Source organism: Physeter macrocephalus, chromosome 9 (genome assembly GCF_002837175.3).
Source record: "Physeter macrocephalus isolate SW-GA chromosome 9, ASM283717v5, whole genome shotgun sequence".
In the NCBI taxonomy this organism is placed as follows: domain Eukaryota; kingdom Metazoa; phylum Chordata; class Mammalia; order Artiodactyla; family Physeteridae; genus Physeter; species Physeter macrocephalus.
Window position 1 is genome coordinate 86,358,709 of NC_041222.1, and position 11,856 is coordinate 86,370,564.

Sequence of the window (11,856 nt, forward strand, 5' to 3'; positions counted from 1 at the left end):
CTGCCCGCAATGGATTTCACTGGGACAAGAGCCAACGTTGCAGCACAAGTGAGAAGGTGCCAACGAATGAGAGAATCCTTCCATCTTTTAAAAGACAACACCTGTTAAATCATATGGTAATCTCAAGCCAAACATTTTTTTAAAGTTAGAAACACTGTCGACTTCCTAACACCAAACGACCCAGTAGGAAATCAGTGTTTGATCCCGAAGGAAGGAGCCGGGACAAAGCGCTGCCCAGGGCAGCGAGCCCTTTTCATGGAGCAATTGGGAAACCACTGTAGAGACAAACCAGACACTTGACCCACCAATCTCTCCAGAAGTGGGACCTCAAAGATTCCCAAAGCTCTTGAGCCTGGTCCCGAGCTTCAGGCAAACCCCAAGCAGCCACAGCTGATGGAATGTCTCCAGGCAGGAACTCTGAGCACACGTGTTTGCACCCGTCTTCCGCAGATCGTACACATGCTTCTTCCTCTACTGAATATAAAGGGGGCGGGGTTTTACTAGCAGGTACTGCAGCAGCCCGTTGCCTAAGAGGATGTCCAAACCCCCAACTACCCCTCCACACATCCTCATTTTGTCCTTATACAGATAAAAACAAAGGAAGCATTTACCTGTCAAGATCTTGATCAGTGAGGCTTATTTTGTGCCCTGTTTGGCAGTAAAGTGGATTCCCCAAGAACCCCTGGACAACCAGGGTCATGGGAGACGGCATTCCTGTGCTCAGCACCACCTGAAACAGCTGGAGTAACGCCTCCTCTTCAGTGCAGCAGCCCTAATCTCTGGTGCTGGAAACCACGTGCACACAGGTGTGATGCAGGCAGCCTGGGAGGCGTCGCCAAGGAGGAGCGACAGCCATAAGGAAGGACCCGCACTTCACCGGGCTTTACGTGCAGAGCATAGACAGCATCTTGCCTTATTCTATTACAATCCCAAGTATTTATTACCGACCCTCCTGCTGCTTCTTTTCCCTGTATTGTGCTTAGTAGGTAACACCTTCCCAGCGGACTTTCCCAGTGGAATGGGTCAGCTGAATTAACATTTTGCCCGGACGACTACAGTCAAACTTTGTTTTCATTAAAAACATACAGCACAGAACATCAGTCTTACATCTTTCTTAGTCTTAAAAAATATAAATATAGAGGGATAATTTGTACAGGATGTAGAGGTATGTACACCTTTAGTATGCACATGAGAATTCAGAACAAGTTTATGAAACTTGCACTTTAGGGAGGCCTTCCTCCTGGGGCTTTTGAACAGAGCTCTGAGCCAGCGGGCAGATGCTTGAGTTCCCATGGCCCAGTACCCATCTACCGGGAAGAAGTGAGCCCTCCTGACTGCAGGTGCGGTGTCGGGACGGGGCAGCTGGCAGGTCACGGGTTCCTCTCCACCGGCTGCTGAAGGCAGAGCTCACTCCCGGCAGAGACGATGGGCAGGCTGTTCTCCAGGTGGTGGTTGATGAGGTCGTTGATACTGTCAAAGATCCTGTCCTTTGTGCGGATCTGTGAGGGATGCGGAGGGAAGGTTAGCACCTCCCACAGGCAAAGGAAGGAGAACGCCCCCCACTGGGAGTCAGAACTGGAGAGGCAGCCTCCTTAGCGACCCAGGGTTTCCCTGTGCTTTCAGAGGTGCTGTCTGCTAAGTCCCTGGTCCCTGTCACTGGCCAGTAAATTCAGTCAGTTCATCTGTCCACCCCTCCGGGACGGAGCCATGGCCTCCCCCACCTTTAGCAACCAGGGGCCGTGGTGAGCTCCTCTGCCTCCCAACAGCCTCCTCTCTCTGGCTCCCCTCCTGCCCTCATGGGATCCATCCCAGAAACCTCTGTCCTGCACCACCCAGTGGTGTCTGCAGGCTCCCCTGCCCCTGCCACCTGCAGGCCTTTAACCAGGCAGTACTGGCCCAGACCGCTTCTTCCACCTGGGAACCTAGCTCAGCCTCCAGGTCAGCACCTTCAGGCCCCCGTCCTTCCTCACCACCCCTCCCCAGGCCAGCTGTCAGCATGCTGCACATCTGCCAGGAAGGAGCCCACAGCTGTGAGGAGGGGCTCCAAGCTCCCACTGGAGGGTGACCCTTGCTGGGATGGAGGGGCAGTGCTGCATGTTTTTGGTCACTCAGTTCCAAAGCTTAGTAGGGTGCCTGTCCATGAACTTCTCCTGAATAGATGAAGGCCGGAGATGGGGTGAGGGTGCTGGGTGGCGCTTTGCCTCTTCCCTCTGCACAGTGGCCCTGTGCTCTGGTCCCTGGGGCCACCAGTCCCCCCGCCCTGAGCCAGTACACTCACAGTATAGACCACACTTGAAGGAGGCAGTGTGAGTTCTGGCCAGGAGCAGTCTCCCAGCGTGCTCTGGATGCAGCCCCGGGGGCCTGCTTCTTTGAGAGGGAACGGAGATAGGGCAGGGAGCAGGCACCTGGCTGTACCCACTAGTGCTCCAGGCCCACTGATGGCCCTCACAATGGGTCTGGGATGCCTGGGTACCCCAACCTCTCTCTCCAGCCTCATTTCTGGGACCCATCCCTCCCTTGGAACAACCAGGGAAGAACCATCCCTCCCCCTCAAGGATCTGAAGGCACATCTATTCTCCTCACTTACTTGTCCCAGTATTCTTTCCCCAAGTTCTTTCTTTCTTAATTTTATTGGCGTATAGTTGATTTTAAATGTTGTGTTAGTTTCTGCTGTACAGCAATATGAGTCAGTTATACATAAACATATACCCACTCTTCTTTAGATTCTTTTCCCATATAGGTCATTACAGAGTACTGAGTAGAGTTCCCTGTGCTATACAGTAGGTTCTTATTAGTTATCTATTTTATATATAATAGTGTGCATATGCCAATCCCAATCTCCCAATTTATCCCTCCTCCCCGCTTTCCCCCCTGGTAACCATAAATTTGTTTTCTACATCTGTGACTCTATTCTGTTTTGTAAATAAGTTATTTGTAACATTTTTTAGATTCCACATATAAGTGATATCATATGATATTTGTCTTTCTCTGTCTGAATTACTTCACTCAATATGACAATCTCTAGGTCTATCCATCCTTCTCCAAGTTCTTAATCTCACTCTCCTTCCCTAATGTGGCCACCCTTGTTTCTTCCCCTCCATCAACCCACCAATGGGATGTCCATCTCTGGGCCTTCAGTCCCGTATCTCATTCCCTCTCTAAATCTATGCTTCAGGTGTGCATATCAGAAGCCCCTGCCAAGGCCATCTGCCCTAGGCTTTAAACTTTTTAAAGTTAGGATGCTCTCCTCTCCTGGGTTCCAACTCTGATGTGAGGCTCCTCCCTACCCACCTCTGTAAGCACTGAAGGGGAAGAAACTTCCCAGGCCATAGGGTCCCCTGACTCTTGGGCATTAAGCCTCAGTAAGGGTTTAATCTGATGGGCACACTCAGAAAAAAATCTTTTTGCAAGACTTTCTGGCATCTTTGCATCAAGGTTGTTTAATCCTCCTGGGGCTCCTTAGAATTCCCCACCCAGAAAGACCCCCTGGGTAACACAACAGGCCCCTTCCTTGGAAGCTGAAGGCACCCAGGAGCTCAGCTTGAGCCTAGTATTATCGGAGTGTTGCCTTTACATCATTGACTCCTTATTTCCACTTCTTAATGATTAACACTCATTTATGTTCTGGGGCAATGGAGACAGATGAAGAAGGATTTATGTTGGGGAAGTGTCTGGGACAGTGGTCTAAACCTGGGCTCACGCTGGCATCACCTGAGCTGCTCTCAGTAACCCCATGCCCAGGCCAACTCCACCAGGAGCTTGGGATGGGGCCTGGGCACTAGCGTGTTTTATGTTCCCTCCATGATTCCAACACGCTGCCAAGCTGAGGACCACTGGTCAGTGTTTTTGTAGTACATGGCTGGCCAGTATAAACATGCACACATGTAAGCACACAGAAGAGTAAGCCGTATAAAGAAGTAGGCAGTTTACTTCACTCCTATAAATACTTGCTGAAACTCTGATCTGGCTCCTGCCCAGAGAACTTGCAGCCCACAGAGCCATCTGTGTGGACTCACCTGCCATGTGCTGGGAATGCCAATGGCTGATTTTAAAAGCCCAGCAGCCCAGACAAACAAACCTAGGACAAACTTCTCCAGATACATAAAGGGATTCTGCTACAGTGATGACACCTGAATGTTAACCCCAGAAAACTATGTTAGGCTTGGCATAGCAAAAAAGCATATAAAAGTGAGGATGAAAGCCTTTGTTTTAGTTCAATATGCACATATTGAAAAAGAAGAAAAATCTGAAATCAATAATCTAAGCTTCCACTTTAGGAAACTAGAGAAGGAAAAGCAAGTTAAGTTCAAATTAAGTAAAGGGAAAGAAATAATAAAAAGTAGGGCAGAAATCAATGAAATTGAAATAGGAAATCAATACAGAAAATCAATGATTCCCAAAGCTAGTTCTTTGAAAAGATAAATAAAATCAATAAGCCTCTAACCAGGCTAAGTAAGAAAAAATGAAAGAAGACACAAATTACTAACATCAGAAGTGAAAGAGGGGTCATCACTACAGATCTCATGGACATTAAAAGGATAATAAAGGAATATTACAAATAACTTGACGCTTTCCCAGTAAGACCAGGAACAAGGCAAGGATGTCCCATCTCATTACTCCTTTTCAACATCATAGTGGAAGTCCCAGCTAATACAATAAGTCAAGAAAAGGAAATAAAATGTATGCTGATTGGAAAGGAAGAAATAAAACTGTCTTTGCTCACAGACGATATGATTGTCTATGAATAAAATCCAAAAAAATCAACAGTAACAACAACCAAAAACAAACAACCAGCCAAACATTCCTGGAACTAATAAATGATTGTAGCAAGATTGCAGGATAAGAGGTTACTATACAAAAGTCAGTTGCTTTCCTGTGTACAAGCAATGAACCAGTTGAATTTGAAATTAAAAACATAATACTATTTATTGGGCTGGCCAAAAAGTTTGTTTGGGTTTTTCCCAAAACACCTTATGGAAAACCCCGAACAAACTTTTTGGCCAATCCAGTACATTAACACCCCCAAAATGAAATACTTAGTTATAAATCTAACAAAATATATACACAATTATATGAGGGAAACTACAAAATTATAATGAGAGAAAGTTTTAAAAACTAAATAAATGAACATATATTCAGTATTCATGGATAGAAAGACTCAATATTGTCAAGATGTCAGTTCTTCCCAACTTGATCTATAGATTCAATGCAGTCCCAACCAAAATCCCAGCAAGATATTGTGATATTGACAAACTTACTCTAAAGTTCACATGGAAAAGCAAAAGACCAAGTGTAGCCAACACAATATCAAAGGAGAAGAATAAAGTTGGAGGACTGATAATACTCAACTTCAAGTTTTACTATAAAGCTTCAGTAATCAAGATAGTGTGGTATTAGTGAAAGAATAGACAAATGATCAATGGAACAGAATAGAGAGCCCAGAAATAGACCCACACAAATATAGAAAACTGACCTTTGACAAAGAAGCAAAGGCAATACAATGGAGTAAATATTGTCTTTTCAACAAATGGTGCTAGAACAGCAAATCGTGCTAGACAACCACATGCAAAAAACTGAACCTAGACACAAACCGTACACTCTTTACAAAAATTGACTCAAAATGGATGATAAACCTAAATGTAATATGCCAAACTATAAAACTCTTACAAGATAACGTAGGAGAAAACCTAGATGACTGTGGGTTTGGTGATGACTTTTTATTTATGATATCAAAGGTATGATCCGTGAAAGAAGGAAATGAGAAGCTGGATTTCATTAAAATTAAAAACTTCTGCCCTTCAATTGACACGGTCAAGAGAATGAGAAGACATGCCATAGATGGGAAGAAAATATTTGCAAGAGACATATCTAATAAATAAAATAATATATAATAACAATAAATAATAAAAATAAAATAATAAGTTTGGACTATTATCCAATACAGTATTCTACTATACAAATAACTCTTAGAACCAACAATAAGAAAACAAACAACCAGACTTAAAAAAGGGCCAAATCAAGACTATATAATAGGGAAAAACAGCCTCTTCAATAAACGGTGTTGGGAAAACTGGACATACAAAAGAATCAAACTAGAATACTTTCTCACACCATATACAGAAATAAAATGGATTAAAGACTTAAATGTAAGACCTGAAACCATAAAAATTCTAGAAGAAGACCTAGGCGGACACTCTCTGACATCGGTTTCAGCAATAGTTTCTTGGACATGTCTCCTCAGGCAAGGGAAATGTAAGCAAAAATGAACAAATGAGATTACATCGAACTTAAAAGCAAAGGGAACTATCAACAACAACAAAAGGCCACCTATAGACTGGGAGAAGATATTTGCAAATAATAAACCCAATACAGGGTTAATATCCAAAATATACAAAGAACTCACACAACTCAACATAAAAAAAAAAAATAACCTGATTAAAAATGGTCAAAGGACTTGAATGGACATTTTTCCAAAGAAGACATACAGATGGCCAACAGGCATGGAAAGATGCTCAACATCACTAATCACCACAGAAATGCAAATTAAAACCACAGTGAAATATCACCTCACACCTGTCAGAAGGGCTATTGTCAAAAAGACGAAAAATAACAAGTGTTGACCAGGATGCGAAGAAAAGGGAACCCTCCTACACTGTTGCTGGGAATGTAAATTGATGCAGCCACTGTGGAAAAGCAGCATGGAGATTCCTCAAAAAATTAAAAATAGATTTCCCATGTGATCCAGCAATTCCACCTCACTGTCCTAGCAGTATCTGCAAGGGTGGGAGCAAGAGTGGAGTTGGGAAGTGGTGGGTCAACCTCAGGATGTTAATTTTTGGAGGAGAATATCAGGTTTGGGATCTGAGGGCACAGGAGAGACTGAGTGAAGTCTCTGAGCTCTTCTCACCGCTCCCCTTCATTGATTCTGGACGTTTTCTCCATCAAGGTTGACTAAGCCAGGTGTGGACATCTGTCAGAAGGGACACCCTATGCCCGGGTTTTGCTCTGTAGTCTGGGCTCTTCACCTTGATGAGCAGTGGAAGAGGGCAGTGGTGGACGTGAGTGCCATGAGGATGGGGTGATGCAGGGGGCAGTCATCCAGGAGGGCAGAGGAGAGGAGAGCTAAGTTGCAGCCTGGTCTGACCACACCTGATCACCTCACAGGTGAGCCTCCGTGCCCTTGCAGATGTGGGGCTGCTTGACCAGCCCTTTGGAACTCTAACTTTCCATCAGTATTGGCTTTAAGAACTTTTGTTCTAACTGTTCAGAAAGTGTAATAATTCCTTGTTGTTTGTATCAAATAGCACAGCAAATTCTACCTTAAAAATGATTTTTTAGGAGCTCTGTAGATGGATAGAATTGTAGTCTCTCTAAATGCAGAACTTTCATCCCAGGAAGATCCTCCGGGGCCCCGCTAGTTCTAAGTGCTCACCTCTGTGAAGCTTCCAGGGTGCCAGCTGATAAGGCACTGCTCAAGAAAGCACCAAAAAAGTCCTAATTCCAGCTTAAAGGAGGAAGGCTGGGGCACTCAATGCATCCCCTGGGGGATGAACCCTGGGCCCAGAATGCAGACCCAGGGAGGACAGAGCCATCCCACAAAGCTAACCTGATAACTTTGTGAAAATCTGTGAACACAGAGCAAACTAGGAAGAGAAGAAGCACAGAGTAGCGTGGACAGCAGGCTCTCCTGCAAGCCTGCCAGGACTGCTGAGAAGCGGAGGTTGGACGCTCACTTGCGTCCTTACAGGTGAGGCTCAGCCGTCCCTTTCCCAGGATAGAAGCTGTGTGCCTTTTGCTCCCTCTAGTGGCTGGCAGAACACAATGGCGAAGAAATTGAACTGAGAGCTGGAAGCTTCCTTCGATATTATCTGGTGTTGCCCTCCCCAAACATTTTCTTCTTAGCCATGAAGCAACCCTGTGATACAAAGCCCCAGGAAGAGGCCCCAAAATGTACAGGCCAGGAAAGATGCGTTCACTAGACTGTGGTTCTCAGCTTGAGCAGCATCAAAAGCCCCTGGGGTCTTCTGGAAGCACAGACTGCCTGACACCCCCACCCCAAGAGATTCTGACTCAGCAGGTGGAGCCTGAGAATTTGCATTTCTAGCAGGTTCCAGTGGACAGGGGACCCCACTCTGAGAACCACTGGGCGAGAAGAGTACAGCTCGAAGCTCTGTTGGTCTAATTGCATTGTTGACAGGAACGTGACAGTACCTGCCCTGTTCATTCAGCCCCTCCACCCACCCAGTATCAAAACAGAAATGATGGGACACGCTCAAGATGCTACACTGAGATGTAAACCAGCCAGACGCCAGCGCTTTCCTTCGTCACCCAGCTGGGTGCCAAGCAGCATCCTGTGTGCTTTGTGAACTACCATCGGACCTCCCCCGCAACCCCCAAGATAACAGTCTGGTGTAGTGACAAGAAGGCAGTTTCAAGCACCTGGGTTCACCTCCCCACCTGCCACCTCCTAATGGTGCCCTTTAGGGCAAGTTACTGACCTCTCTGAGCCTTCATTTCCATGTAAAGTGGTTATCATAATAGTCCTACTTCATAGGATTCTCATCAGAAGTAACTGATTAATGTGCATGAAGAATTTCGCACAGTGCGGGGCCCCTAGGACGTGCTCAGTAAATGTCTGCTGTTCCTGTTTTTCATACCATACTGAGCAGTTTAAACTTACCCTGAAGGCAACGGCCATCCTGGAGAGATTTAGAGCAGGGAATGACGTTAGCGGAGCCTCCTGCTGGCAGTGAAGGGTGGGGGGAAATGCACTGACAATCCAGGGAGAGAGGGACCCTTTCAGAGATATTTAGGGGATTGGTCAGTCAGAGAATGTGGAGTGTGAGAGGGAGGTGCTGGTGGCAGAGGCTTGCTGACTGGGCAAGGCATGGGAAGGCATCCAGGGGGCAGCTGGGGAGAGGAGCTGGGAATGATGGGATGATACCTTCCCCTTTAGACGTGGTGGGCTCAAGTTGCCTAGAACGCTTATGTGGAGTTGCTCTGTAGGCATTTAGAAATTGTGCATTTAAAATTGGTACATTGGGCTTCCCTGGTGGCGCAGTGGTTGCGCGTCTGTCTGCCGATGCAGGGGAACCGGGTTTGCGCCCCGGTCCGGGAGGATCCCACGTGCCGCGGGGCGGCTGGGCCCGTGAGCCGTGGCCGCTGAGCCTGCGCGTCGGGAGCCTGTGCTCCGCAGCGGGAGAGGCCGCAGCAGGGGGAGGCCCGCATACCACAAAAAAAAAAAAAAAAAAAAAAAAAATTGGTACATTAAGGGAGTTCCCTGGGGGCCTAGTGGTTAGGATTCCAGGCTTTCACTGCCACAGCCCGGGTTCAATCCCTGGTTTGGGAACTGAGATCTCACAAGCCATGTGGTGAGGCAAAAAAAAAAAAAAAAAAAAATCGTGCCTTAAGGAGTACACTCAATCGATGACAAAATGATTACATTCAGCCCCGTCCAAAGGGTGGCACTAGAACAGGCAAAGCTGTCAGTTGAAGATGTCTCCTGATGAAAACTCTTGATTCCACAGGAACAGTTGCACATACAGACCTGCAGCCCTCTGTCTACTGTCTCAGCTTTGGCTGGATCCACTGGGACATCCTCCCACCCCCAAAAGTTCATGCCTGAATGCAATCTAACACAGATAGGATGTAGACCCACCCTGGCCACATTGCCTGGCCTCTTCCAGACTTGAAATTAAGGTGCAGTCCAGGTCCGTCCTAAACCCAATGGCCACAGCGCTGGCTCCACATCAGCCCCCGGGGCTGCAATGCCAAGGGTCGTACTTGGAATCTTGCACGCCAATTGCTTACATTTTCCACTTGATGCCTTGCTCCACATGAACACTCATTTTCCATCCAAATTGTAAGCCCGATCATGAATCCCTGCACAGCTGGGATCCTGGACATCTTCCAATCTCCCCCTCCCACCCCATGGTTTCCCTGACCAGCCACATCCAGGGTGAGGGGGACTATTTTGGGCTCCCTGGCCCTGGTTCCTTCTAGGTGTAATGTCCCTTTCTTTTCCAGTTCCAAGGTACTAAGGAGCCTCAATCATCCCCAAGTTTGCCCAAAAGTCAGCAAAGTCTGTTTCTGATAATAGAAGAGAAAAAATGTAGAAGGCTGACCACAGTATCCAAAAGGGAAATTCATAGGAAATGTTCACCAATCAGGGTTTCTTCAGAGCCATGCCAGAGAAGCACAGAAATGTTGTGGACACATTAGCTCCAAGCTCCCCTAGGGCGCTGGTGTATTTACAGAAAAAGAGGAGGGAAGGTCCCTTACCAAATATTGAGTGGGGAAGATACTAAAATGTACCTATGTGTTTTAACTTCTTTAATTTTGTAATTGTCAATAGAAAATAGAGATGAGTGAATAGCTGATGTTTTACATCATTAAATGATTCTCTTTTTACAGGAAAGGCATGAGTAAAGAAATTCTAATTTAAAATGTAAGGCTGAGTATAGGCATTGTCTTATCCACTTCTAAAACAAAAGAGAAGGAGGTGGATTGCCAGTGGATACTGTAAACTCACCACACTGTGGGCTAGCAGAAAAGAGGAAGCCTGTTGAAATAAAAGGGTGAGGAGGAGGGTAGCCTAGAATGTAGGGGGGAGGGCGGATCCTGCAGCTGAGGAGAGAGAGGAGCAATGGTGGGAGGGAGAGCAGTAAGGCTGCCTGGAGAATTTTCCAGAGTAACTGAGCCAGCAGCTCCACCACCCCCTCCTTCCCCTTTGCCTCCTTATAGCCAAACTAGTATTTTACCTTCAGGGAAGAAGCCAGAGAATGTTTATCCAAAGAAATTAAATAAGACGTCTGGGGAAAATTAAGGCTATAGGAGGGTAAAGGTGATTCCAAGTCAAACACACCTGGGAGGTACCCAGCGTAAAAGTCCGAGCCCCCTCCTCTCCTTCTCATCCTACAGTCCTCTAATCTGTCATACAACAGCTCTCCTTCACCTAATCCCCTCCAAAATATCCCTACCCCATGCCTCACGCACCACACACACATAGTCTCAGTCAGTCTTCAATGCTAATGCCAGGAAAGACTAGAGGGAAAGATACCTAAATGTATTACAGCAGAGGAGATCCATCCAAGGAAAATCAATCCAGTCTCTTGTTCTTATATATGGCAAGGAAATGTACTGGCCATCTTAAGAATGTCAGTACCATGAAAAGAAAAATCATGATAAGCAAACCTGACCCCAGAAGTTAAGTTGGAAAATAGACAAAATATTTAAAACAACTCATATTAATAACACCAAAAAGTGAAAATATTCTTCTTTTTAACCATTAAAAAGAACAAGATGCACAAAAAAGTAAAACAATCAGAAGATAACAAATTTTCCTTTAGAAATTAAAAATACAATTTGTAAAATTATACATATATTAAGTTTGGAAGATCATCAAGGAAAGCTTTCAGAACATAGAGCAAATTTTCAAAGAACTGGAAACTTGCAGGAAAGAAGAGACAGAAGATCAATCCAAGAGATCCATCCCCTCAACCAGGTGTTCTAAGGGGAAAGCATAAAGAAGGTAAGAAATTATCAAAGAAATAATATAAGGAAATTGCTCTGACCTAAGAAAAAACAAAAAATTTCAGATGGAAAGGGTTCATCACATCTCTGGAAAAATGAATAAGAAAAGGTACACAGAGATTCATGACCATGTCATTGTAGAAGGTAAAGAAAAAACTAAAAATGCCTAGTAGGTAAAGAAAAAGTAATCCACGAAAGATTAAGAATCAGAGCAGCCATGCTACAGCCAACCATAAGTGAATCAAAGTGACTTCAAAATATATTTTCAGGGGCTTCCCTGGTGGCGCAGTGGTTGAGAGTCCGCCTGCCGATGCAGGGGACACG

The 11,856-nt window shown here is 45.5% G+C and overlaps 1 protein-coding gene across 1 annotated transcript in view; it reads right to left on the bottom strand.

Moving 5' to 3' along the window:
- Positions 1-1,370: 1,370 nt before the first annotated feature.
- Positions 1,371-11,856, bottom strand: part of SHC3 (SHC adaptor protein 3) — a 149,101-nt gene continuing 138,615 nt past the window's right edge. The window contains exon 12 of the mRNA XM_024130860.1: positions 1,371-1,499. Within this exon, the coding sequence (XP_023986628.1) occupies positions 1,371-1,499 (129 nt within the window). The remainder of the gene's footprint in view (positions 1,500-11,856) is intronic.